This window comes from Anomaloglossus baeobatrachus, chromosome 2 (genome assembly GCF_048569485.1).
Source record: "Anomaloglossus baeobatrachus isolate aAnoBae1 chromosome 2, aAnoBae1.hap1, whole genome shotgun sequence".
Taxonomy (NCBI): Eukaryota; Metazoa; Chordata; class Amphibia; order Anura; family Aromobatidae; genus Anomaloglossus; species Anomaloglossus baeobatrachus.
The window spans coordinates 525,882,799-525,909,838 of record NC_134354.1 but is presented as its reverse complement, the minus strand read 5'-3'; the positions used below and the strand labels follow the sequence as shown (position 1 = coordinate 525,909,838).

The 27,040-nt window shown below is 43.7% G+C and overlaps 1 protein-coding gene across 1 annotated transcript in view; it reads left to right on the top strand.

Annotated features, from left to right (window-relative positions):
• Nucleotides 1-27,040, top strand: part of NF1 (neurofibromin 1) — a 442,125-nt gene that overhangs the window by 232,409 nt on the left and 182,676 nt on the right. The window contains exon 25 of the mRNA XM_075333827.1: nucleotides 18,256-18,318. Coding sequence (XP_075189942.1) covers nucleotides 18,256-18,318 — 63 coding nt within the window. The remainder of the gene's footprint in view (nucleotides 1-18,255; nucleotides 18,319-27,040) is intronic.

Sequence of the window (27,040 nt, the reverse complement as noted above, 5' to 3'; positions counted from 1 at the left end):
TGTAGTATACCTGTCCACCTTATCCTTCCGGCCTGTGACCTCTCACCTTGGGACCGATGTGCAGTCCAGCCCATGGATGAAGCTTGGATCAAGCCTATGCGCTGCCATGTGGCACTTTGTTGTTGTTTGCACAATTTATGCACAAGCACTTTATTATTATTATCATTGATTTCTTTGTCGCTCCATTGGGAGACCCAGACAATTGGGTGTATAGCTTCTGCCTCCGGAGGCCACACAAAGTATTACACTTTAAAAAGTGTAACCCCTCCCCTCTGCCTATACACCCCCCCGTGCATCACGGGCTCCTCAGTTTTATGCTTTGTGTTGAAGGAGGCACACATGCACTCATGCTCCCATTTTTAGTCAGCAGCAGCTGCTGATTATATCGGATAGAAGAAAAGAGGGCCCTAACAGGGCCCCCGGCATGCTCCCTTCTCACCCCACTAAGTCGGCGGTGTTGTTAAGGTTGAGGTACCCATTGCGGGTACACAGGCCGGAGCCACATGCCGTTTTCCTTCCCCATCCCTTAGGGGCTCTGGGAGAAGTGGGATCCTATCCGGTCATCCAGGCACTGGGACCGGGCTCCCTCCGCAGCCCCTGTGGGATTCTGTTGGACAGGAGACTGAGTATCATCAGGGACAGGGCCCTGCATCTACAGGTACTCTGTGTCCCCTTGGGGACGGTGTTTGGAACACCTTGACCTCAGACGCTGCAGCGACTGCGCTGTTGGTATGAGACCGGGACTACCGCGCCGACCGCGCCTGCTTGCCGGCCGCGGTTTTTAACTTTAGTCCCCGGCTTTTGCGGCCTAGTGCCTTAAACTCCCGCCCCCGGGCCTGCCAGTCAGGGGGAAGGGCGGGACGGTCGGTCTGACGCCGACAGTGAGGGCTGGAGCACACTTGGCTGTCCTCCGCCCCCCTCACTATTCACTCTGGGGCACCAGATTCCCGCACTTTTGTGGTTACGCCCACGGCTCCCTCCTCCCCTGTGAACGCCGACGGCCATGTTTTAAGCACATTCTGCCGGTGGAGGACTTCTGGCAGCACCTCTGGGAGACCCGAGGCAGGGAATCTGGTGGCCACACACTGCTTGAGCGGTCGGTAAGCCAGGTGGCCTCTTCCCACCGGTGCTGGGCCCCCTATAGTGCTGAACTGTATATATATATATATATATATATATATATATATATATATATATATATATATATATATATATATATATATATATATATATATATATATATATATATATATATATATATATATATATATATATATATATATATTATATTGTATACATTTTCTCGGTTCGGCTGTACTGTTAGCTTGTGGCTATATATCCCTCAGTGATCACTCTCCTGGGAGACTACAGCATGTCGTTCACAAGGAGCAAGGGTGCCAAGACACAGGGTTATTTTGCAACCTGTACCTCTTGTGCGGCTATGCTACCTGCAGGTTCCACCTACCCTCACTGTGAGCAATGCTCGGGCCATGTGGCACTCGCTCAGCCAGAGCCTGGGGCACTGGTGGGACCCTCGGCCCAGGTAGAACCGCCGGCTTCCCCTGTCCAGGCGGCAGGGACAGAGTTTGCAGCTTTTGCTGAGAAACTCTGAGTCACTTTCACAATCCATGGCTCAGTCTATGGACAAATGGTCTGCTAAGATACTAGAAGCTTTGCAGCCCAGACCGGCCCTTACACAGGCCCCGGGCACTGCGGGATCGCCCCCAGGCCCCTCTCGGTCTGCGACGAAGCGTGCTCCTGGGGTGGCCTCTAGTTATTACGTGGAGGACTCCGGCACGGACCGCAGTCCCAGACCGGCTAAGCGGGCTCGCTTAGAATCTTCCCCGACTTCATCACGCTGTTCGGGGTCTCAGCTTGAGGACTCTCTAGAGGATGAGGCGGAGGTCGCAGCCCAGGACTCTGACCCTGACGTTGCTCTCAATCTTGATACACCTGAAGGGGACGCCATAGTAAATGACCTTATAGCGTCCATCAACCAGGTGCTAGATCTTTCTCCCCCAGCTCTACCTATAGAGGAGTCGGCAGCACAGCAGGAGGAACACCAATTTAGGTTTCCCAAACGTACTCGGAGTTTTTTCTTCGATCACTCGAACTTCAAAGATGCTGTCCAGAAGCACAGGGCTTTCCCGGACAAGCGCTTTACTAAGCGCCTTAATGACACACGTTACCCCTTCCCCTCTGACGTAGTTAAGGGTTGGGCTCAATGTCCCAAGGTGGATCCTCCAGTCTCTAGACTGGCGGCTAGATCTGTAGTAGCAGTGGCTACCGGTTCAACGCTCAAGGATGCCACGGACAGGCAGATAGAGCTCCTAATGAAATCCATCTATGAAGCCATAGGCGCGTCCTTTGCCCCAGCCTTTGCAGCAGTGTGGGCACTCCAGGCTATCTCAGCTTGTCTGTCTGAGATTAATGCGGTCACCCGTACCTCTGCTCCGCAAGTAGCGTCTTTAACGTCTCAGGCGTCGGTATTTTCATCCTACGCCATGAATGCTGTCCTGGACTCGGCTAGCCGTACAGCGGTAGCATCCGCCAATTCGGTGGCAGTCCGCAGGGCCATGTGGCTACGCGAATGGAAGGCAGACTCTGCTTCCAAGAAGTTCTTGACCGGTTTGCCCTTTTCTGGCGACCGATTGTTTGGCGAACAATTGGATGAAATTATTAAGCAATCCAAGGGAAAGGACTCGTCCTTACCCCAGCCCAAACCAAAGAGACCTCAGCAACGAAAAATTCAAGTGAGGTTTCTGTCCTTTCGGCCCTCAGCCAGGTCCCAATCCTCATCGTCCAACAGGCCACAGAAGAGCCAGAGAAACTCTTCTGCATGGCGGTCTAAGTCACGTCCTCCAAAGACCGCCGGAGGCACCGTCTCCAAGGCGGCCTCCTCATGACTTTCGGCCTCCCCAAACCGCATCCTCGGTCGGTGGCAGGCTCTCCCGCTTTTGTGACGCCTGGTGGCCACATGTCCAAGACCAATGGGTGAGGGACATTCTGTCTCACGGTTACAGGATAGAGTTCAGCTCTCGTCCTCCGACTCGTTTTTTCAGAACATCTCCGCCCCCCGAGCAAACCGTTGCACTTGTTCAGGCGGTGGACACTCTGAAGACAGAAGGAGTTGTGATCCCCGTTCCCCTTCAGGAACGTGGTCGCGGCTTTTACTCGAACCTGTTCGTGGTACCAAAAAAGGACGGTTCATTCCGTCCCGTTTTGGACCTCAAATTGCTCAACAGACATGTGAGAACCAGGCGGTTTCGCATGGAATCCCTCCGCTCTGTCATCGCTTCGATGTCCCAAGGAGACTTCCTGGCATCAATCGACATCAGGGATGCCTATCTCCACGTGCCGATCGCTCCAGAGCATCAACGCTTCCTGCGTTTCGCCATTGGGGACGAACACCTTCAGTTTGTGGCACTGCCTTTCGGCCTGGCGACAGCCCCACGGGTCTTCACCAAGGTCATGGCATCCGTGGTGGCGGTCCTACATTCTCAGGGCCACTCAGTGATCCCTTACTTAGACGATTTCCTAGTCAAGGCACCCTCCCGGGTTGCATGCCAACACAGTCTGACCGTGGCTCTGGAGACGCTCCAGAGGTTCGGGTGGATCATCAATTTCCCAAAGTTAAAATTGACTCCGACCCAATCACTGACTTACCTCGGGATGGAGTTTCATACTCTCTCAGCGATAGTCAAGCTACCGCTGGACAAACAGCGTTCGCTGCAAACAGGGGTGCAATCTCTCCTTCGGGCCCAGTCACACCCCTTGAGGCGCCTCATGCACTTCCTGGGGAAGATGGTGGCAGCAATGGAGGCAGTTCCCTTTGCGCAGTTTCATCTGCGTCCACTCCAATGGGACATTCTCAGCAAATGGGACAAGAGGTCGACATCCTTAGACAGGAACGTCTCTCTTTCTCTGGCAGCCAAGACCTCTCTTCAGTGGTGGCTTCTTCCCACTTCCCTGTCGAAGGGAAAATCTTTCCTGCCCCCATCCTGGGCTGTGGTCACGATGGACGCGAGTCTGTCAGGGTGGGGAGCGGTTTTTCTCCACCACAAGGCTCAAGGAACCTTGTCTCCGACAGAGTCCTCCCTTCAGATCAATGTTCTGGAAATAAGGGCAGTGTATCTAGCCCTAAAAGCGTTCCATCGGTGGCTGGAGGGCAGGCAGAACCGCATACAGTCGGACAACGCCACGGCGGTCGCGTACATCAACCACCAGGGCGGCACTCGCAGTCGTCAAGCCTTCCAAGAAGTTCGGCGGATTCTGCTGTGGGCGGAGGCCACAGCCTCCACCATCTCCGCGGTTCACATCCCAGGCGTAGAAAACTGGGAAGCAGACTTTCTCAGTCACCATGGCATGGACGCAGGGGAATGGTCTCTCCACCCGGACGTGTTTCAAGAGATCTGTTGTCGCTGGGGAACGCCGGACGTCGATCTAATGGCGTCTCGGCACAACAACAAAGTCCCGGCATTCATGGCACGGTCTCAGGATCACAGAGCTCTGGCGGCGGACGCCTTAGTTCAGGATTGGTCGCAGTTTCGACTGCCTTATGTATTCCCTCCTCTGGCATTGCTGCCCAGAGTGTTGCGCAAGATCAGGTCCGACTGCCGCCGCGCCATCCTCGTCGCTCCAGACTGGCCGAGGAGGTCGTGGTACCCGGACTTGTGGCACCTCACGGTGGGTCAACCGTGGGCGCTCCCAGACCGACCAGACTTGCTGTCTCAAGGGCCATTTTTCCATCTGAATTCTGCGGCCCTCAACCTGACTGTGTGGCCATTGAGTCCTGGCTCCTAGCGTCCTCAGGGTTATCTCAAGAGGTCATTGCCACTATGAGACAGGCCAGGAAACCAACGTCAGCCAAGATCTATCACAGGGCTTGGAGGATCTTTTTAGCCTGGTGCTCTGATAAGGGGTTTACCCCCTGGCCGTTTGCCTTACCCACGTTTCTTTCCTTCCTTCAATCTGGAATGGACAAGGGTTTGTCTCTCGGCTCTCTCAAGGGACAAGTCTCGGCGCTTTCCGTGTTCTTTCAAAAGCGTCTAGCCAGGCTTCCGCAGGTCCGCACGTTCCTGCAGGGAGCTTGCCACATAGTTCCACCTTACAAGCGTCCACTGGAACCCTGGGATCTCAACAGGGTTCTACGGGCTCTTCAGAAACCACCTTTCGAGCCGCTGAAGGATGTCTCTCTATCACGTCTTTCGCAGAAGGTGGCATTTCTAGTGGCAGTCACATCACTCCGAAGAGTGTCAGAGCTTGCAGCGCTGTCATGCAAAGCCCCCTTTCTGGTATTTCACCAGGATAAGGTGGTTCTGCGTCCGGTCCCGGACTTTCTCCCCAAAGTGGTGTCCCCTTTTCATCTCAATCAGGATATTTCCTTACCTTCATTTTGCCCTCATCCAATTCACCAATGTGAAAAGGATTTGCATTTGTTAGATCTAGTGAGAGCACTCCGGATCTACGTGTCTCGCACGACGCCACTGCGCCGTTCTGATGCGCTCTTTGTCCTTGTCGCTGGCCAGCGTAAGGGGTCGCGGGCTTCCAAGTCAACCTTGGCTCGGTGGATCAAGGAACCGATTTTTGAAGCCTACCGTTCTTCTGGGCTTCCGATTCCTTCAGGGCTGAAAGCCCATTCTACCAGAGCCGTGGGTGCGTCCTGGGCATTGCGGCACCGGGCGACGGCTCAGCAGGTGTGTCAGGCAGCTACCTGGTCTAGTCTGCACACTTTCACGAAACACTATCAGGTGCATACCTATGCTTCGGCGGATGCCAGTCTAGGTAGGCTAGTCCTTCAGGCGGCGGTTGCCCACCTGCAAGAGGAGGGCCGTTGTTGGCTCTTTTTCTCAGGGTATTCTTTTACCCACCCAGGGACTGCTTTTGGACGTCCCAATTGTCTGGGTCTCCCAATGGAGCGACAAAGAAGAAGGGAATTTTGTTTACTTACCGTAAATTCCTTTTCTTCTAGCTCCTATTGGGAGACCCAGCACCCGCCCCTGTTCCCTTCGGGCTGTTGTTCTTTTGTGTACACATGTTGTTCATGTTGAATTGTTCTTTTGGTTCATGGTTTTCAGTTCTCCGAACATCCTTCGGATTGAATTTACCTTAGACCAATTTATAAGTATCCTCCTTCCTGCTTTTGCACCAAAACTGAGGAGCCCGTGATGCACGGGGGGGTGTATAGGCAGAGGGGAGGGGTTACACTTTTTAAAGTGTAATACTTTGTGTGGCCTCCGGAGGCAGAAGCTATACACCCAATTGTCTGGGTCTCCCAATAGGAGCTAGAAGAAAAGGAATTTACGGTAAGTAAACAAAATTCCCTTCTTTATCTAGCTATTAGTAAAAGTTAAGTTTTAGTCCCTGCTGCATTTCTGTTAAAAATGACAGACCTCTCCATTCTTTGTAGGTGGGAAACTTGAAAAATCGACAATGTATCAAATACATATTTTCCCCATTGTATATCTTCTTCTCTTACAGAATACTAGTGTACATCCCAGTAGACAAACCTTGGGGTTCAATGGAATCTTAATGTGTTACATTCTAACAATGAAATTCTTCACCTTTCCCTATAATATGACCACAACATGCCTCAATTCCACTCCTACCTCTCTACAGCGAAGACATATTATCTCCCACTTATTTTACCCTTTATCCATGGAGTTCTATAAACGCTATGATTTAGAAAGAGCTGAGACTTCCTCTGTGCTATATAATTATGGAAACCAGGTTTTTAAGATTCAAATTTAATTTAATATTTCAGCCCACTTTTCAGACAAGATAAGGCTCACGTCTACGTCCCATTTACCTTTAACTATATCCATGGGCTCCCCTAAAATCTTCACCAATACTGTCTTCTGAAGCATGAAGATAAGCCTTTGGTCACTTTCGTAAGACAAACATGTTCAAACTTTCCATTCGTGGAGAAATTAAGGTCTACCTACCTTAGTTCTTTAGGCAGTATGCCTCAATTGTAGAAACTTGTAGAAATCAGACTGCTGAAAGTCAATTTCTTCTCAGTGGTTCCAAGGAATGAAAGTAGCCCTCTGAGTGGAGTATGTGCACATACTCCAGCCCCTGTATTTCCCAATCACTAAATCCTTTTGGCAGAATTTACTAATTGGAATTTTTCCAGATGTGTATATATTTTGAGTGCCCAGATATACCTAATAAACACTTACAAATCCACCATATGCCTGGAGACTTATCTATGGGCTTCCAATATCTTTGCCCAAATATCACAACTGTTTTTTCCTTCTATTTTTTTGTGTGTTCTACTGCCCCATCTATTGAAATGCTTCAGTTGGGTGGCTAGATAGTACACCCGATTATGTGGTGGCATTAGGCCGCCTTGTACTTTGGGTGATTGTAGCTTCTGTTTCATTCTTGGAATACTTCTTTTCCAACTCTGGTCCCTAAATATGTTTTGCATCCTAGTAAATCAGTATTTTGGAATTTGGATTTTACTAAACCATCTCCTGTGTAGTAACCCTTCTCAAATCCAAGTCCAGAAATCTAAGATTTTTAAAGATTGTTCGCTGGAAACCACCAAAAACAGGACTTGGAAGGGTGGCTACACTTTATATAGTCATAGGTGCTTCTGCTTTATTCATTGTGAAAATCTTTGTCCTCCAAATGTTTTGTTCCAAACCATTAAAAATAATTAACTTTGTAGTTGGCTTAAAAGTGAGTTGGAGATATGGTATGATCTGGTTGTGACGACTTTGTTGGATTGGTTGGCTGTATAGGTTGATCCTGCATTGCTATTCCCTACCATCTATTCCCAGTTTATGCTAACATTCAGTGGGTTAGGAAGCAATAAAAGACAAAGGATTGGACTATACTAGGGCCTGTTGCTTGATATGGAGTCTCATATGTCCTAAAGTGAAACTGTCTTGTCAACAAACGCTATTACCTGTAGATATGGGGTTAATCTGCAGGTTAATAGCGTTCTAAATATGCCCTTCTGCCACACTGAAATCCCAGCTATCTGGAGGAAATTAACTTTATTCCTCCTGGCATCCTCCGGCTTTCAGTCATAGAGGTGCGGCTTCAGTCACCGCTCATTACGTAGTGAGCCGCTGCTGTAAACATGCCCCAGAACTGGCTGACAGCCACTCAACAGTGCATCAGTAAAGAGTCGGCTGTCAGTCAGTGCCGGAGTGTGGTTACAGCTGACGCTCACTGTGTACTTAGTAATGACTGAAACTGCTTTGGCCACACCCCTATGACTGAAAGCTTGAGGCTGCCAGAAGGAATAAAGTTAATTTCCTCCTAGTAGCTGGATTTTAAATGCAGTCTCTGAGTAATCTTGAATGCTATTGACTTGCTTATTAACTCCAGATTTACAGGTTAATGGTGTTTTTTGACATGACAGTCTCCCTTTTAATACGAATGTAGGTAACTATTTATATATTTAACGCCTCTGACAAAACTGCCTCTTTCATTTCAAATTCCTTTTGGGCAATTAAAAAGATGGTTAAAAATGTAGATATAGCCTTTATTATAATGCTTATCTAACACAGTTTTTTAATCAGCTGTTGATGTAAATAAAGAAAAGCAATTACACTCACACTTTTTGTCTCTCCTCGTTACCCAGCACTGACTCTTACATTTGGTTGGCACATGACCGCTCCAGCGATCAAGTGTTGTGCATCACTTGGGAGCCATAATGCCAGTATTACAGCGCATTACCATGGCGGCTAATGATATGACAACATTTTTGGCTACATATAAGCAATGTCAAGGCATGCCACTGGAGGAGCATTATATAGAGTAGATGTATATACGCTTGTCTTTTTTTATGAATCCACAGGTTGTTAAAAAAAAAATAAAAATAAATGTGTGTTGTGTTTGTAAACCCTTTCAAAGGAGATGTCCACTACTTGAACAACCCTTTCGCATTCCCCTTGTTCGCCCCCATAAAAATAAATAACCGTATACTCACTTCTGGTGTGGCTGTGGTTCCAGCAATGTCTGAAGTTGCGGTCTCGAGTGCCACGTGACATTGACACACGAGCCCCACAACCAATCAGTGCCTGGCGTCTGTCTCGTCGCCTTTAGACATTTGAGCAGGATGTGTGCACTGTGCTGCCTTCCTGCTCAAATGTCCAACGACAGGGTGAAGGAAGCCGGGACTGATTGGCTGGTAGGCTCGCCTGTCATAATGTCACTTAGGACCCAGGAACGCAACTTCTGACATCGATGAAACCGCGGTCGCACCGGAGGGGAGTATAAGCTGGGGTGAACAAGGGGTATGAGAAGAATGCAAATAATTTCTTGAAGTAGCCTTTAGATTACCACTTGTCTTATGCTTGTATTCACATATTTACAGTTGATTAATTTCTTTTAAGAACATTTAAAGAGAAATGTCAGCACATTTATGGAAGAAGTGGTGTGGTTTAGGCATTTGTTCCTCTATAAAATAAATACCTCTTTTTGGTAGAGTTCCAATTTGCCAATTGTGAGAAATCTAGCATAGAAGCCATGTGCAAATCTGGGTGGAAGTGCTCTGGAAGTGTGATTTCCAGCTGATTAGCATATGACTTATTCACCAGGTTTCTCATGCCTGGAACATCTATCTACCCTCGCTGCAAACAAAGTATCATTTTTGCTAGGGCACATGTGAGTATAGTTCAATAGGAAAAACATAATGACAGGTTCCATTTAAAACATCCCTAAAATTGTTTGCCACAGATTTATTAGATTTTGAAAAGTGAATCCTGATGACTGTATTTTCAGATTTCATGTAGGTTGCTATGGTCATACCGACACACTGCTTGTATCGAGTTAACGGAAACTCAAATTTTGCTGACCACCCCAAAAAAAAAAAAAAGCAGACTGTAGAGACGACATGGCAAATTTAACAAGTCCTTTGTGATGAATATTACATGAATAGTTTGTCCTTACATATCATCCTTTCCTGTAATACAATCTTAGTTGATTTGTACTGTGCACACAGTGAATAATAATGTACAGCAGCGAAAAGCAAGTCTGGTAAGATAATTAATAACATTTATTTCATTAACATAAAATTCAGGCCATAACAAAATGTGTAACATAATACATACATAGCTGAGACAAAGGCTACAAAAGTCTTAGTCTTGGTATCCTCGAAAGAAAAATTAAGAGATTAATCTTTCTCACTTTCACGTGTCTGGATCATGTTAGGTTATACAAATGAATTGAAAAAAAAAATAAAAAAAAATATATATAAACACACACACTGTATACAGTATATTGTATATGTATATATGTATGCGTGTGTATGTATGTGTATATATAATATGCTTGTGTATGTATATATGTGCATGTATAGATGTGTATAAATGTATATACAGTATGTAGGTATATATGTGTGTGTGGTGTATAATCTAATATATAAAGCTGAGTGTATGTCCGCTAAAGGAATCCGCACCGTCGCATTTACAATCACGAAATTTTGCACAGACGCCTCGTGTTTTGACAGAAACATTTAACCCCGTGCTTTACAGTTAGTCTCTAAAATCCTGCCGCCATTAAACTGAAAGGAGATGGGAGCTATAGGATATTAATAGCGACTGTCAGTGGTTGCTATAGGAACAAAATAAACTGTTAGTTGAAGCTTATGCGTGAGGTTATATGACGCCCTGGAAAGAGACAGCCACAGACGGGCGGAGAGACAGACTGGCAGAGAGACACAGAGATGGAGACTGGGAGAGAGACACAGAGATGGAGACTGGGAGAGAGACAAAGAGATGGAGACTGGGAGAGAGACACAGAGATGGAGACTGGGAGACACACACAGAGATGGAGACTGGGAGAGAGACACAGAGATGGAGACTGGGAGAGAGAGACACAGAGATGGAGACTGGGGGAGAGAGACACACTGAGATGGAGACTGGGGGAGAGAGACACACTGAGATGGAGACTGGGGGAGAGACACACAGAGATGGAGACGGGGAGAGAGACACAGATGGAGACGGGGAGAGAGACACAGAGATGGAGACGGGGAGAGAGACACAGAGATGGAGACGAGGAGAGAGACACAGAGATGGAGACGGGGAGAGAGACACAGAGATGGAGACGGGGAGAGAGACACAGAGATGGAGACGGGGAGAGAGACACAGAGATGGAGACGGGGAGAGAGACACAGAGATGGAGACGGGGAGAGAGACACAGAGATGGAGACGGGGAGAGAGACACAGAGATGGAGACGGGGAGAGAGACACAGAGATGGAGACGGGGAGAGAGACACAGAGATGGAGACGGGGAGAGAGACACAGAGATGGAGACGGGGAGAGAGACACAGAGATGGAGACGGGGAGAGAGACACCGAGATGGAGACGGGGAGAGAGACACAGAGATGGAGACGGGGAGAGAGACACAGAGATGGAGACGGGGAGAGAGACACAGAGATGGAGACGGGGAGAGAGACACAGAGAGACACAGAGATGGAGACGGGGAGAGAGACACAGAGAGACACAGAGATGGAGACGGGGAGAGAGACACAGAGATGGAGACGGGGAGAGAGACACAGAGATGGAGACGGGGAGGAGATCCCTCAGGAGAACATCTGCCGACTCATCAGGAGCATGCCTGGCATTGTAGGAAGGTCATACAGGCACGTGGAGGTCAAATACACTACTGAGCTTCCTTAGTTAATTAGACATAATTTCATACACAACCCCAAAATTATTGGCACCCTCTGCCTATTATTTGGTTGCACACCCTTTGAAATAAATAACTTCAATCAATCATCTCTTATAACCATCAACAAGCTTCTTACACCTCTGAGCTGGAATTTTTACCACCCATTTTGTGTAAACTGTTCAATTTCTCTCAAATTTGAAGGGTGCCTTCTCCCAACAGCAATTTTAAGATCTATCCAATGTTGTTCAATGGGATTTAGTTCCAGACTCATTGCTGGAGACTTTAGAACTCTCCAGAGCTTTTTTTCCATGCATTTCTGGGTGGTTCTTGAAGTATGTTTGGGTTCATTGTCCTGCTTGAAGACCCATGATGCAAACCCAGCTGACACTGAGAACTACATTGCGACCCAAAATCCTTTGGTAATCTTGAGATTTTCTGATGCTTTGCATTTTTGAGCTTCTACCATATTTGACTGTAGGTGTGAAGTTCTTTTCTTTGTAGCCCTCATTCTGTTTTCGTTAAACAGTAGAATCATGTGCTTTGCAAAAACCTCTCTTGGACTTTTCTTTCCACAAGAGGTTTTCTTAAACGGTTTTGGCTTAGGCTATGTCCACACTTCCGTTATTTTGTATCAGTCACAATCCGAAGCTCAGGGAAATAACACAATCAGTTTGGCGGATTCTGTTGTTTTCCATAGACTTGTTTGAGCGGCGGATTGTGACTGATGACCTTGCGTTGGACCCGCCGCGAAGCTCATCAGTCATTTAGTGACTGACCTTCAGGCGGGAGAGACGCAGAATGCACCATTTTTTGTAGCTGCAAAAAAACGCACCCGTCATGATTCCGTCGTCATCCGTGAGGAGGCATAAGGTTTGTCTATAGTGCAGAATTCCGTTGTCATGCGCCACACGATGGATTCCAGTGCAGGATTTTCGTCCTGTTCCTCAGAGCATGCCCAGCAAGTCCAAATGTAGCTTTGAAATCGTCTGAATTCATTCCTGGTCTCCCCCTCTTCCCCCCCCCCCTCTCACCCCCCCCTCTCTCTCCCCTCTCCCCCCCCCCTCTCACCCCACCCTCTCTCCCCCCCCTCTCTCTCCCCCCCCTCTCTCTCCCCCCCCCCCCTCCCACCCCCCCCACCCCCCTCTCTCTTACCCCCTCTCTCCCCCCCCCTCTCTCCCCCTACTCTCTCCCCCCCTCTCTCCGAACGCTATCATATGTCAGTTTGTTAAGCAACAGGAGGTATGCTTGTTGTAATGCTTGCATACACTGTAAATGATCTCATCTGTCATTTCATATTCCTGGTTCTTATTGAGCCTAGTAAGAGCACAATTTATTTTCAATATGTTTTTGCTTCAGTTGAAAGCATTTTTCCAACTTTCAGTCAAATATCATGACACTTCTCATGCCGTGGAAGATTATACACTGAGCAATATTTTTTTTCTCTTCCCACTCAGCATGTGCTCTAAGGACTCTTATTGTATTCAATGCTTTAGATGAACACTAGTGATGAGTGATTTACTAAAGTATTTGTTACTCGAATTGAAGAGGTCCAATGCTCAGATCCGCTAGATTTGAGTAACAAGTATAATGGAAATCCATGGGGAACTCAAGCATTTTTCCTGCAGACCCCCTGGGAGGAGGGAGGGGGGAGGTCTGGAAAAAACTGAAAAGCTGGGGTCACACTTGCATATCGTGTCTGATGCGAGACCAACGGATACGATATACTAATGACCCTCGGCTCAGCCTCTGCTGCAATCAGGTCACAGCTGCGGAGGAGAGAGCGGGCACTGTGGAGGAGAGGGAGGCCGTTAATCTCCTCCAGTGTCAGCCTGTGCGTCTATTGCACTGCACGTGAATGACATCTGAGTGCAGTCCGATGTTTTTCTCGCACCCATAGACTTGTATGGGTGCGAATGATGGCTCTCGCAGACAATTGCAGCATAATGCGATTTTTTTTTTTTCTTAGTCCGTTTAGGGCTGAGTAAAAACTCTCAGATCTGAGCTGCAGCATTGTCTTACATGAGGCCAAGTGCAATGCAAGATTTTGTCACATTGCACTCATGCGAGTCAAATGCAAGTTTGACTCCAGCCAAAGGGGTGGAAATGGCTGAAAACAAAAGGGAACATCATGGGTAGATGCTTTTTTTTCTTTTAAAAGGTCATGGAGTCTTTCCCTCCCCCATTTTTGATAACCAGCCAAGGTAAAGCGGACAGCTGTGGGCTGATATGATCAGGCTAAAAAAGATCATAATTATTTTTCCCTTCTCAGTCTAAAAATTACAGCTCGCAGCCACCCAAGAATAGGTAGAATCTTTGGCTCTTCACGATTGCCATAGTGCTATGGCAGTCAGGGTAATATTCTTTGGGGTTGATGTTAGCTGTGTGTTATCAGCTGGCATCAAGTCAAGGGTTTAGTAATAGAGAGGTGTCTTATCAGACACCCCCACTACTAACCCAATAAGTGTAGAATTTAAAAGAAACAAAAAAGCACACAGGAAAAAAGTTTTTGAATTGACTCTCCCACACTATCCCTCTTTCACTAAGAAAAAAAAGTATCCAAATATGTAGTAGGCATAATAATATTAGCAAATACCTCCAATTAGAAATGTAGTATAGCTCTCCTGATATAGCCATGTCTTACCTCATGTGCAGTTTACGTATCTATGGTTATGTCCACTCAGGTAGTGACTTAGTTATGTAGTTAGTTGCTTATGGTCATAACCATGGAAGCTTAAGCTGTAATGCCCTGCACATGAGGTAAGAGAAATGGCTATATCAGAAGAACTATACTACATTTCTAATTGGAGGTATTTGCTAATATAATTACACCTACTACATATTTGGGATAGAATTTTTGAGATGGGAATAGCCCTTTAAAGCAAATCAATAAGTGCATGAGATCTAATAATACAGCCCTGATCTCCTGGTCTAAGGGGTACTTCTCACATAGCGAGATCGCTAGCAAGATCGCTGCTGAGTCACAGGTTTTGTGACGTATCAGTGATCTCACTGTGTGTGACCCTAAGCAGCGACCTGGCCCCTGCTGTGAAATTGCTGATCGTTACACACTTTTCTGGTTCATTTTTTGCTTGTTGGTCTCCCGCTGTGCACCACAGATTGACGTGTTCGACGGCAGGAGACCAACGAGCACCGACTCTGTGTAAGCAGCGTACACTGGTAACCAGGGTTAATATCAGGTAACTAAGCAAAGCACTTTGCTTGGTTACGCGATATTTACCCTGGTTACCAGCGTACACTGCTTAGCAATGGCTCCCTGCACACGTAGCAGGGGAAATATTGGGTAACTAAGCAAAGCGCTTGGCTTAGTAACCCGATGTGTACCCTAGCTACGTATACAGGAAGCCAGCGCTGGCAGCCTGTAAGCTGTGTACGCAGGTAGCCAGAGTAAATATCGGGTAACCAAGCAAAGCGCTTTGCTTAGTTACCCAATATTTACCCTGGCTACCAAGCACAGCATCGTTACACGAGTCGCTGGTGAGATCTGCCTGATTGACAGCTCACCAGCGACCATGTAGCAACGCACCAGCGATCCTGACCAGGTCGTATCGTGGTTGGAATCGCAGGTACGTCGTTTAGTGAGACTGTACCCTTTCCTCCTGCATGATTAGAAAGCACAGATAACTAACACATTTCAGATAGTCCCTGTGGGGGGCAGAAAGTACAGCTGAGATTAGCTGTATCACATTACAAACTCTTCTATCACCTCTCCTACTCTCCTAGCATTGTCAGCGCAGTTGTATTGCCCCTCCCCCCACTGCCTGTCAGTGTCCATAATCACACACATTTCAATCTATGCAAATTAAAAAAATGTTTGCTTATTTTTAACCTGATGAAGGCTTGAAGTAGCCAAAACGCATTTTTTTTTTTTGTACAATTATCAATAAATCCACTTATGTTCAAGATCCTCTGTTCCTGTGGCTATCGTACCTGGTTCTTGGGAGCGCTGCAAGAGATCTTCTTATCTGCTACTATTTTTCTGTTGTGCCAGCCACTGCCTCATTACATCTCACACAGCAGTAGTCCAGAACAAGGTTTCTCCTGTGTGAGCTGTAATAACCGCTCCGATCTTAAGGTCACATGACAGTGTAAAAAATCGGTCTCATTTACAACCAGAAAAGGGGGACTATTTTTTTTTCACTTGTATCTATATGCAAGCATTTTTTTTTTTTTTTATAGTAGTAGCTTTTAATCCTGTACAGGACTATTTACTGTGCCATCCTCTCGCACTCTCATCCAATTTCAGACTCGACCACAGAATACTGCAATTTGTTTTCATAGACTAATTGTAAATGAAAATAATCGGTCATCTGCTCTGACCCTTTAAGTAACATGGGTCAGTGTACTGTCCGATTGGAAAAAAAAAAAAATTGACAGCAAACATCCAATCTATATGGACGTGTGAACAAGCCCGAAAGCAGAGTGATTACAAGTTGCTTAAGACATAAGTGAGATTAATGACACAGTAATATGGAGGCTGATAGAAGGATTGCAATCTGCCTTTTGGACCGCATGAATAGACTCTTAGGCTCCCTTTGAATTTAATATTTTGATCCGAGTTTTCCATATGCGGTATATCAAATGTGTTTACACTATATATATATATATATATATATATATATATATATATATATATATAATCTATCTATATATATTTAGATATATATATATATATATAGATAGATATATATATATATATATATATAGATATATATATATATATATATATATAGATATATATATAGATAGATATATATATATATATAGATATATATATATATATATATATATATAGATATAGATATATATATATATATATATATATATAGATATAGATATATATATATATATATAGATAGATATATATATAGATATATATATATATATATATAGATATATATATATATATATATATATAGATATATATATATATATATATATATATATGAAATAATGTCTCATATTATGTCTCGGTGGTGCTCCACAAGCATACTGTCATGGCAGACGTGGTCATTCAGCCAGCCCCTGGCTGCTACACCAGCCCATTTGCATCCCGTGATTGTACATGTATGGCTGATGTCTGGAAAAAGTGTTTAATCTATGCAGCCAACGACAGTTAATCATGAGAGGTTTTTCTTTGATCTCAAAATAATCAGATTTGAGGCCATCCATAAAGAAAGATCTGGCCAAAGTTATACGTTTTTACGTACACAAATTTCTAGGTTTAGTGTATTGTATAGTTCATCACAGGAATTGAGAAGTTATTTGTTCAGAAATTCTATATAAGTACTGTAGCCCCATTAGTAACAAGATGTTGAGAAAAAGATTGATGTTACTATATTACTACTTTAAAGGGTTATTCTGGACTATTTTATTTTTTACTATCAGCTTAAGAACTAACAACCAGGTAGTTTGTAATTACCTGTCTGTTCTACCCGGTGTCGGCTCTGAGCAGTCACAGAATGTACCTACCTGCGATTCTGCTGCTTCTCGGGAACAGATTAACTCTTTCTCTTTCGGCTGCTCTGTAGATGGGGCGAGACTTCCCGTGCTGATTGACAGCTGACTTCTGCAGTTAGGCAACAGGGAAAGACAGCTGTCAATCAGCATTGGCAAACACACCCCTCCAGTAAAGCAGAAGCCGCTGCTCTCTCAACGTCATGTCAGAGTAAGCTGCAAAACCACTGGCAGGAGAGGTGTGTGACTGCTCCTTGCCAACATAGATTGACGCCAGGCAGTACAGACTGGCAGCTTGGAACTACCTGCCTGTTAGTTCTTAAGCCCATGGTAATAATTAAAAAAAAAAAAAAAAAAAAGGAAATTGTCCCGGACAACCCTTTAAAATTTGTTACTAATTATTGGTAATTTAATGAATAAATCAAACTTTGGACAAATTAAGGATTCTGAAGTTTTGCTTGTCGACTCATATCTCCAGATTGGAAGGAAAAGCGCTACAGCCTGGAGTTCTGGTTAAGTGGATTTCAGAAAGTCCTGTCAAATATAGACAGTCTTTGGAGTGAAGTCCATGTTGGATATACAGTCTACCTAGAGGGAGTCAAATATCCCTAACACAGAAACTCTGCTTACACAGAATCGTGACGTAGATGAAAAAGTTGTATTAAAAACTTTACTTGACTTATAACAGTGCAAGAATTGATGTGAAATACATATATTTTTTTTTAAAGCGCTCTACCTATTTACCGCAAGAATTCTCTTCTCAAGCCATAAAATTTAGTAAAAAAAAATGAAAAAATATTTGCTTTTGTTTTTATCTTAATTTTCCTTGTTTTGCCTATTTTTGCTTCCACATTATTTCCCGATTTTTGTTCTTTTGCTATAATATTGTAAAATGATTATCATTTACCTTTTGGCCTCTTTTGGTTTTTATTCACTAGGATACCAGAAATAGTAGACCTGATTTTGGGAGCAATGTGAGAGAACCACCAATATCATGATTTGTTGTATTCCATTACTATGTGTTGCATTCTTTTCTGTGAAGTTGTATGTGCGAGTCCACATTGTGTTTTTATTCCATTAAATCAGTTTATTTACTTTGCTATGTGTAGTTGGTGCTGTGACTTGTTTGTGCTCATCTCTGTCCTGTAGGCAACTTGCCACTCCCTACTGAATAAAGCTTCCGTTAAAGAAAAAAAGGAAAACAAAAAATCAGTAAGTCTGGAGAACTTCTTATCAGCCATTCTCTCCCCAAATACACAAAAATTGACCACTGGGAACCAGAAATAAAGCTAAACAAGCCTTTTATGTTCTCTATTTTTTTTCCCCGCTATTAAAACATCTTCACTCCAGCCTCCAGTTCTTCACTGTCAAAATCATTCTACTAATTCTGGCACAGGATAGCTTTCATTTCAATTAACACACTGGAATTCTTTAGCGTTCTGCGTCTTTTCTGTGTGAGCGTTTGTTAAAATTATTTTTTAAACTTTTTGGCTTTACTGCTTAAGAAGAATTGATTTTAAATAATGGGGATGGTTTGCACTATCACTAGACTCCGGGGAATTCTGGGACTTCTACTTTCTAGATGCTTGGGACTCAAAGCTTGTTCTTTCTAAAAAAAACTTTTTTCTTTTAAACCAAGTTTGTAAAGTGTTTTATTTTACTTAATCTTTTAGATGTTATTTTTTTCAGCACTTTTACTAAGGTAAGTAGTTTGTATGTACAGTATTTGAAAAGCATGGTTGTGTGATGTGGTCATGTCGGTCAGCATCGTCTAGAAGTGCAGGTACGCTGAAGTTTTTTACAATGAAGTAAAATAAAATTAAAAATTGCACTTTATTTTTATAAGGGCTTTTTGAAGAATATTTAGTGTTTTTGCTACTGGTGAGGTTTATTTGAAATTTTTTTTGTTATATATGTGTATATATATATATGTATGTATATATGTATGTATATAAATAATAATTTTGAGTTTTACCATATAGTGTACTGAAAAAAGGCAAAGCAAATCCAAACGCGGAAAAATAGCAAAAAAAAAGTGCGGTTGCTCTATTGTTTTTGAGAAATATTTTTTTTCACTGTGTTCACTAGATCGTAAGACTAGTGTCAGTGTGATGCCTGAGGTCGGTGCGAGTTTTTAGACACCAAACATGAATAGGTTTACTTTTATCTAAGGGGTTAAAAAAATATATCAGAAGTTTGTCCCAAAAATGTGGTGTACGTTTTGCGCCATTTTCCGTAACCCGTAGCGTTCTCATTTTTCAGGATCTATGGCTCAGTGACGGCTTATTTTTTTGAGTCTCGGGCTGAAGTTTTAACGTTATCATTATTGTTATTGCATTTTGAGCAAAATATGCGGCAACCAAAAAACTTAGTTTTGACGTGTGGAATTTCTTTGCCGCTACGTCGTTTACCGATTAGATTAATTGATTTTATATTTTGATGGGGCATTTCTGAACGCGGCAATACCAAATGTATATATTTTATTTTTTTTTTTAACCTTTCAATTTTCAGAGGCGCGAAAGAGAGGTGATATGAACTTTTTAGTTTTTTTTTAATTTTATTTAATTTTTCAAAACTTTTTAAACTTATTATTATTATTATTATTTTTTTTATTATTTTACTAGTCCCCCCTAGAGGATTATAACTATTAGCTGTTTGATCGCTCATTCATTTCTCCCGATCAGAGCAGCATCGCTCAGATCGAGAGAAATGATCATCTCTTATAACCGTCAGTTATCGGCTGCTGGTTTAAGAACCTGAGTCATGTGAGCTACAGGAGTCATCTCATGACCCTGTGCTACCATGACAACCACCGGATCCACGTGACCATGTCACGTGTTTTCCGGTATTGGGTGGTGAGTGAACTTCTACCGCCATCGCCGTTAATATGGCGCTGTCACATCTTGACAGCACCATTTAAGGGCTAAACGGGTAAGGGTGGATAGCGATACCTGCCAGGCACACATGTCAGCTGTACAAATCAGCTGACATGTGTGCGGATCCCTGCCCGCAGCAGCAGGTGGGGATTAACACTTATGACCGCAGGCATGTAATTTTACTGCCCGCAGTCACAATTTTTAAAACTTTTGTGTAACGGTGCTCTGTTTTCAGGGATTGGCCTATGATGGCCTATCGATGCATTCTGAAAATAAGGAACCAAATGAGGGCTTCTTTTTTGTTGTACAAGCTCTTATTTTTCTCATTGGCACCATTTTGGTATACATACAGATGCATCTCAATAAATTGAAATATCCTCAAAAAGTTAATTTCAGTAATTCAATACAAAATGGGAAACGCATATATTACATAGTCATTACAAAGTGATCTATTTCAAGTGTTTATTTCTGTTGATGATGGCTTTCAGCCAATCAAAATCCCAAGTCATTGTCTCAGAAAATTAGAGTAATTACCACAAAACACCTGCAATTGCTTACTAAGCGTTTGAAATGGTCCCTTAGTCTGGTTCAGTAGGCTACACAATCATGGGGAAGACTGTTGACTTGACAGATGTCCAGAAGGCAGTCAATGGCACACTTCACAAGGAGGATAATCCACAAAAGGTCATTGCTAAAGAAGCTGGCTGTTCAGAGTACTATATCCAAGCATATCAATGGAAAATTGAGTTGAAGGATAAAGTGTGGTAGAAAAAGGTGCACAAGCAACCTGGATAACTGCAGCCTTGATGGGATTGTGATGAAAAGGCCCTTTAAAAAATTTGAGGGAGATTCACAAGGAGTGTACTGCTGCTGGAGTCAGTGCTTCAAGAGGCACCACACACAGACATCCAGGACATGGGCTACAAGTGTTGCATTCCTTGTGTCAAGCCACTCATGATCAATAGACAATGCAAGAAGCGTCTTACCTGGGCCAAGGAGAAAAAAACTGGACTGCTGCTCAGTGGTCCAAGGTGTTGTTTTCAGATGAAAGTAAATATTGCATTTCATTTAGAAATCAAGGTCCCATAGTCTAGAGGAAGAGTGGAGAGACCACAATCCAACTGCTTGAGGTTTAGTGTGACGTTTCCACAATCAATGATTGTTTGCGGAGACATGTCATCTGCTGGTGTAGGTCCACTGTGTTTTATCAAGACCAAAGTCAGCGCAGCCTTCTACCAGGAAATTTTAAAGCGCTTCATTCTTCCCTCTACCGACAAACTTTTTGGAGATGGAAATTTCATTTTCCAGCAGGACTTGGCACCTGTCCACACTGCCAAAAGTACCAATACCTGGTTTACTAACCACAGTATCATTGTGCTTGATTGGCCAGCAAACTCGCCTGACCTAAACCCCATAGAGAATCTGAGGTATTGTCAAGCGGAAGATGAGAGACACCAGACACAACAATGCAGACGAGCTGAAGGCTGCTATCAAAGCAACCTGGTCTTCCATAACACCTCAGCAGTGCCACAGGCTGATCGCCTCCATGCCACACCGCATCGATGCAGTAATTCACGCAAAAGGAGCCCCGACCAAGTATTGAGTGCATTTACTCTACAGACTCTTCAGTAGGCACCAACATTTCTGAGTTTGAAATAATTTTTCAGTTGTCTTACATAATCTAATTTTCTGAGATAACGACTTTGGGTTTTCATTGGCTGTAAACCATAATCATCAACATTAACAGAAATAAACACCTGAAATAGATCGCTCTGTGTGTAATGACTCTATATAATGTGTTTCCCTTTTTGTATTGAATTACTGAAATTATCTTTTTGAGGATAGTCTAATTTGATGCACTTGTATGTGTCAACAGATTTTTGATACTTAAAGGGAATCTGTCAGCATATTTTTGCTACATAAACTTAAGCCAGCATGCTATAAGGGTTAGCACAGAACGTTCAGGCATGCCTGTGTTGTCACTGTCAGATCTTTGGTTTGTTTGCTATATTTCAGTTTCTTTTTTTTTTTATCTTCATCAGCCAGACCCTTTTCATTGCTGTGTCTCTATAGAGAGCCTGGTATGGGTGGGGACCGCCCTCTGGGCTCTGCTACATGACTAAAGCTAAAATTGCTCATTGTGTCAGAATGTCTGCAGAAAAGTGATACATCATCGGATTCAGAATCTCCTTGCCTACTCCATGCTGCTCTTAGATGAGGTAGCAAAAACCTGCTGACAGATTCCCTTTAATCAAAACTACAGCAAGCAGCCCAAAAGTGACATCACAGAAATCAGGACTCTAAATGCTAGATATATCATTTTTTCCTGCTCTCAGATGCACTGTTTTATCAGAAAAAGATTCAGTAGAGGGCTAGTAAATCTTTTGCTTTTTAGACCTCTATATTCACCTGTATAACATTGCCCCCACCACTAATTGAAAGTTTCTGCCTATGCACAGTATACATATAAAGCTGTCATTCAATGGTGTGTGTGTTGGTAGACAGAAATCAGAGAAGTTATAAAGCTGCAGTAATTAAAAAACAAAAACTAGAGCATGCAGTTTAGTGATACATCGCTTGAATCAGGGCATCTGCCGCTTCATTATGGGGTAGCAAAAACTTTGACAGAATCCCTTTAAGGCCCTGTGCGCACACTGCGTTTTTAACCCGCGGTTTTGCTGCGGAAATTTCTTGAGATATGTTTGAAATCTTTCTGCAGACATTTCCCAGCAAAACCTATGAGTAAAAAAAATAGTTGTGCGCACACGGCATTTTTTTCTCAAGAAAATTCTTTGAGCAGAATTTCTTAAGAAAATGTGCATGTCACTTCTTTTCCGCAGGTACCTGCGATATTTCACTCCATTCACTGTAATGTAATCGCGAAATACCGGGGGTATACCGCAGGTAGCAAATGATGTGCGGTATACCCCCGGTATAGCCGCGATTTACCTGCGATAATGCTCATCACTGTCTGCGGTTTTGCAGGAAGTGATGTCATTATGACAGAAGAGGAAGCGGAGCAGAGTAAACACACAGATCACACTCCCTGGACGCCGCACAGAATCGCTTCCGTGTGACCTCCAGGTGCCCGTGCAGTCTGTCTACCGCTCCAGCCCCGCCGCTGCCAGCACAGTAGTGTCAGTGTCTGCCCGCAGTATCAGCAGCTTGTCACGGTGCAGTGCTGGCAGCCGCGGGGATGCCGAGCGCTGCTGTCAGGAGGATAGATGAGATCATTACCTGCTGTGACGATCTCCTGTCTCCTGATGTCACCGCCGTCACTGACTTCTATGCCCGTCTCGCGGGCGGCCCGAGACTGTCACTAGCGGTGGCGTCACGGGCTCTCACGATACTGCTGAGAACGCGGCTGGCATAGAAGTCAGTGACAGCGCTGACGTCAGCAGAGCAGGAGATCGTCACAGTAGGTAATGATCCCATCTAACCTCCTGACAGCAGCGCTCGTGATCCCCTGCAGTGACCTGAGCTGACCTATTGATGTTAGCTCAGGTCACTGCATTGCTCTCCCAGCCAATGGGAAACATTCTGTTCTTCATTGACTGGGACAGGGACTATGGTATGGATCGGCATGTGACCCCCTTATTGGATTACAGCTGACCCGGATTTGATTGCTCTTTTCAATAAATTGGTGAAAGAGGGAATGTTTTGGGCAGTGTTTTTTCAAATAAAACTTTTTTTTGTTGTCTATTTTTTATTTCTTACTGACTGGGTTGGTGACGTCGGGTATCTGATAGACGCGTGACATCACTAACCCCAGGGCTTGATGCCAGGTGACATTACACATCTGGTATCAACACCGTATATTACCCCGTTTGCCACCGCACCAGGGCAACGGGATGAGTTGGGGGCGAAGCGCCAGGATTGGCACGTCTAATGGATGCGCCACTTCTGGGGCGGCTGCAGCCTGCTATTTTTAGGCTAGGCAGTGTCCAATAACAGTGGACCTCCCTAGTCTGAGAATATCAGACCCCAGCTGTCCCCTTTACCTTGGCTGGTGATCCAATTTGGGGGGGACCCCACGTTTTTTGTTTTAAATTATTTCTTTAATGTAAAATAACAGCGTGGGGTGCGCTCAGTTTTGGATTACCAGCCAAGGTGAAGCTGCCAGCTGTGGTCTGCAGGCTGCAGCCGTCTGCTTTACCCGAGCTGGCTACAAAAGATGGGGGGGACCCTACGTCATTTTTTTTTTTAATTATTTATTTATTTTTTGGCTAAATACAAGGCTAGGCACCCTTTAGTGCCACATGAAAGTCACTAAAGGGTGCCAGCTTAGAATATGCAGGGAGGTGGGACATATAGGTCTTTCTCATCTATCTATCTCTATCTCTATCTCTCTATCTATTAATCTATTCAACTTTCCCTATATCCATTATGTCTGTCTATCGATTATCTATCTATTATCTATATTATTTATTGCAGTTGCAGCATAAAAAAAACGCAGGGACGCCAACCTGCGGCAAAAACGCATGCGTTTTTCCCGTGGTTTTGGTGCGTTTTTTTACCGCAGGTGCGGTAATCTTCAACTCCCAGAAGTTTCTCAAGAAATTTTCTTGAGAAAAATCACTTTTCTAGTGCGCACATAGCCTAAAAGGGTGTTTGGTCCCTCATAAAATGTTACCTACTAATTGCCAGAACAAGGGAGTTATTTCCCCTCTTCCCTGTCTGCAAGATCATGATCAGGAGGGGTTGAATGCCATGGTAGGCCACACTCCATTCACGTCTATGACCCTGACAGTGGTATCCATGCGCTGTCTATCTCTTGGCTATGGACAGTATTTTATAGTGTCATAGATTAGGACGTCATGCAGGATACGAGCATACAGTCAGAGAAGAATAGAGGGAGTATACAGTTTGTGAGGAGCCCAAATTAGTCTAACAATTGTCTCCTATTCAGTGGACAGGCTCTAACTCGCATTAACCTTTAATATTCTCCAGGGGGGGAATGAAATGCATATCTGCGCCATTCATTAATATCATGTTGTTTTTTTTCCAAGGGTGAAAATGATTATGGAGTTACTAGAATCAGATTGTTTTATGCTTTACTGCTTCTACAAAATAAGAACACCTTTTTTTTTTTTTTTTTTTTAATTGACACAATTTTTTTTTTTTTTTTATCCACAAAAAAATGTGAGGGTTTTCATTGGTACCATTTGAGGTACATGTGGGTATGTCTTATCATCTCCCCCTATGTCTAATCGCTTAGATACCGTGGTCACTATTGACTGTGGCCTCTAAGGGGGTGAAACAGCTGGAATTGTAGGAGAGTCTGATTCCAGCTGTAAACCTCTGCCAGGCTTCCACTGCCATGGCTTCTAAGCTGTACAATTTCATGTTACTTGGTGGGATTGTCTAGTATTATAAATGCCCACGGCTATGGCTTGTATGAGTTGCCAGTCACACGTGTTATGCATCATACATGTGTTATACACCCCGTAGTGACACATACCTCAAGTCCCCCCCCTCCCCCCACATACACTACAGCCTGACTACATCAAGCAGAATATGTAAAAATACATGACATTTTGGTTGTTTGTCAAAATAAGCAAGCTCGCAACCCATGTCAAGGGTTTTCATTGTCTTACAAGTCTTTACACTAAAATAAAAAGTAATTAATTAAAAAGGACATTAACCCCCCACACCCCAAAACCCACCCCACCCACTAAAAAATAAAAATTACAGAAAAAGTAGTGATAGGTACAAATAGCATGTCACAATATTAATACTCAGCAAAATGCAGCAGCTCCGCATGAGAATAGGCAGCAAAAACTACCAGTCACCAATAAGGCTTGTATAAGTTGCTTGTAAAAATGACTGGGAAACATAGCTCAGCTGCTCAGTATGATTATGAGTATATATTTTTTTTTTAAAAAATATTATTTTATTATTATTATTATTATTAGTAATATTGTGGGAAAAATCAGAGGCGTATTAGAATTTTTTTTTTAATTATTTTGTATATTTTGTCAATTATTTTCTGAGACCTATATATAATTTTTTTTCCATTGATTGAACTGTGCGAAGGCTTAATTTGCATGGTGAGCTGACAGTTTTATTGATACCAGTTTTTTTTTTTATACCAGTGATTTTAAACAGCATTTTGACTTGCTTTGCAGGTCTTTTTTTTTTTTTAGATAGTTTTTTTTTTCCCCATCTCTTCATTGTGTTTACTGTATGGGTTTAATAACTTTATATTTAGATAAGCCTTTTATAGGAGCCATGATATGTTTTAGTTTTAATTTTTAGTGATTGTAAAACATATGAGGTGTCTTGAATTTTTTTTTTTTTAATTTTTTTTAAAGGGAACTTGTCAGGTCCAATATGCACCCAGAACCACGAGCAGTTCTGGATGCATATTGCTAATCCCTGTCTAACCGTCCCTGTATACACTAGTATAGATAAAGAGATCTTTAGAAAAGGTATTTCTAAGATATTTTACCATATGCCAATGAGCGTAGGAACTAGTTCCCTGAGCGTTAGTCCCCCTGGCTAGTTGGCTTCATTAGCATATTAGTACGCTTCTTTGGGCGTGCTAACATGCTAATAATGAATGTGCAGCGTCACAGGCTGATCTCACTCACCTCTCTGCCGCCATCGCTTCCAATGGGGGATTTCAGTTTGGGTCATGCGCACTATGAAGCTGGGTGTACGCGTCCTGGCTTCAAACTGAAGTAGTACACATGACGAAACCTCTAGGGTCATGCACACTGATCCGAAATCCAGCTTCTGACACGATGGCGGTGGAGAGGTGTGAGATCATCCTGTGACGCTATGTATTCATTAGCATGATAACACACAGGGGCGTACTAACATGCTAATGGAGCCGACTGGCAATGGGAACGATCACCCAGGAGGCTAGTCCCCGAGCTCATTACCATACGATAAAAGATCTTTAGAAATACTTTTTCTAAAGATCTCTTTATCTATGCTAGTGTACACAGGGATTAACAATATGCACCCAGAACTGCTTGTGGTTCTGGGTGCATATTGCACCTGACAAGTTCCCTTTAATTCAAGTTTTACAAATTTTTTTATACATTTTTTTT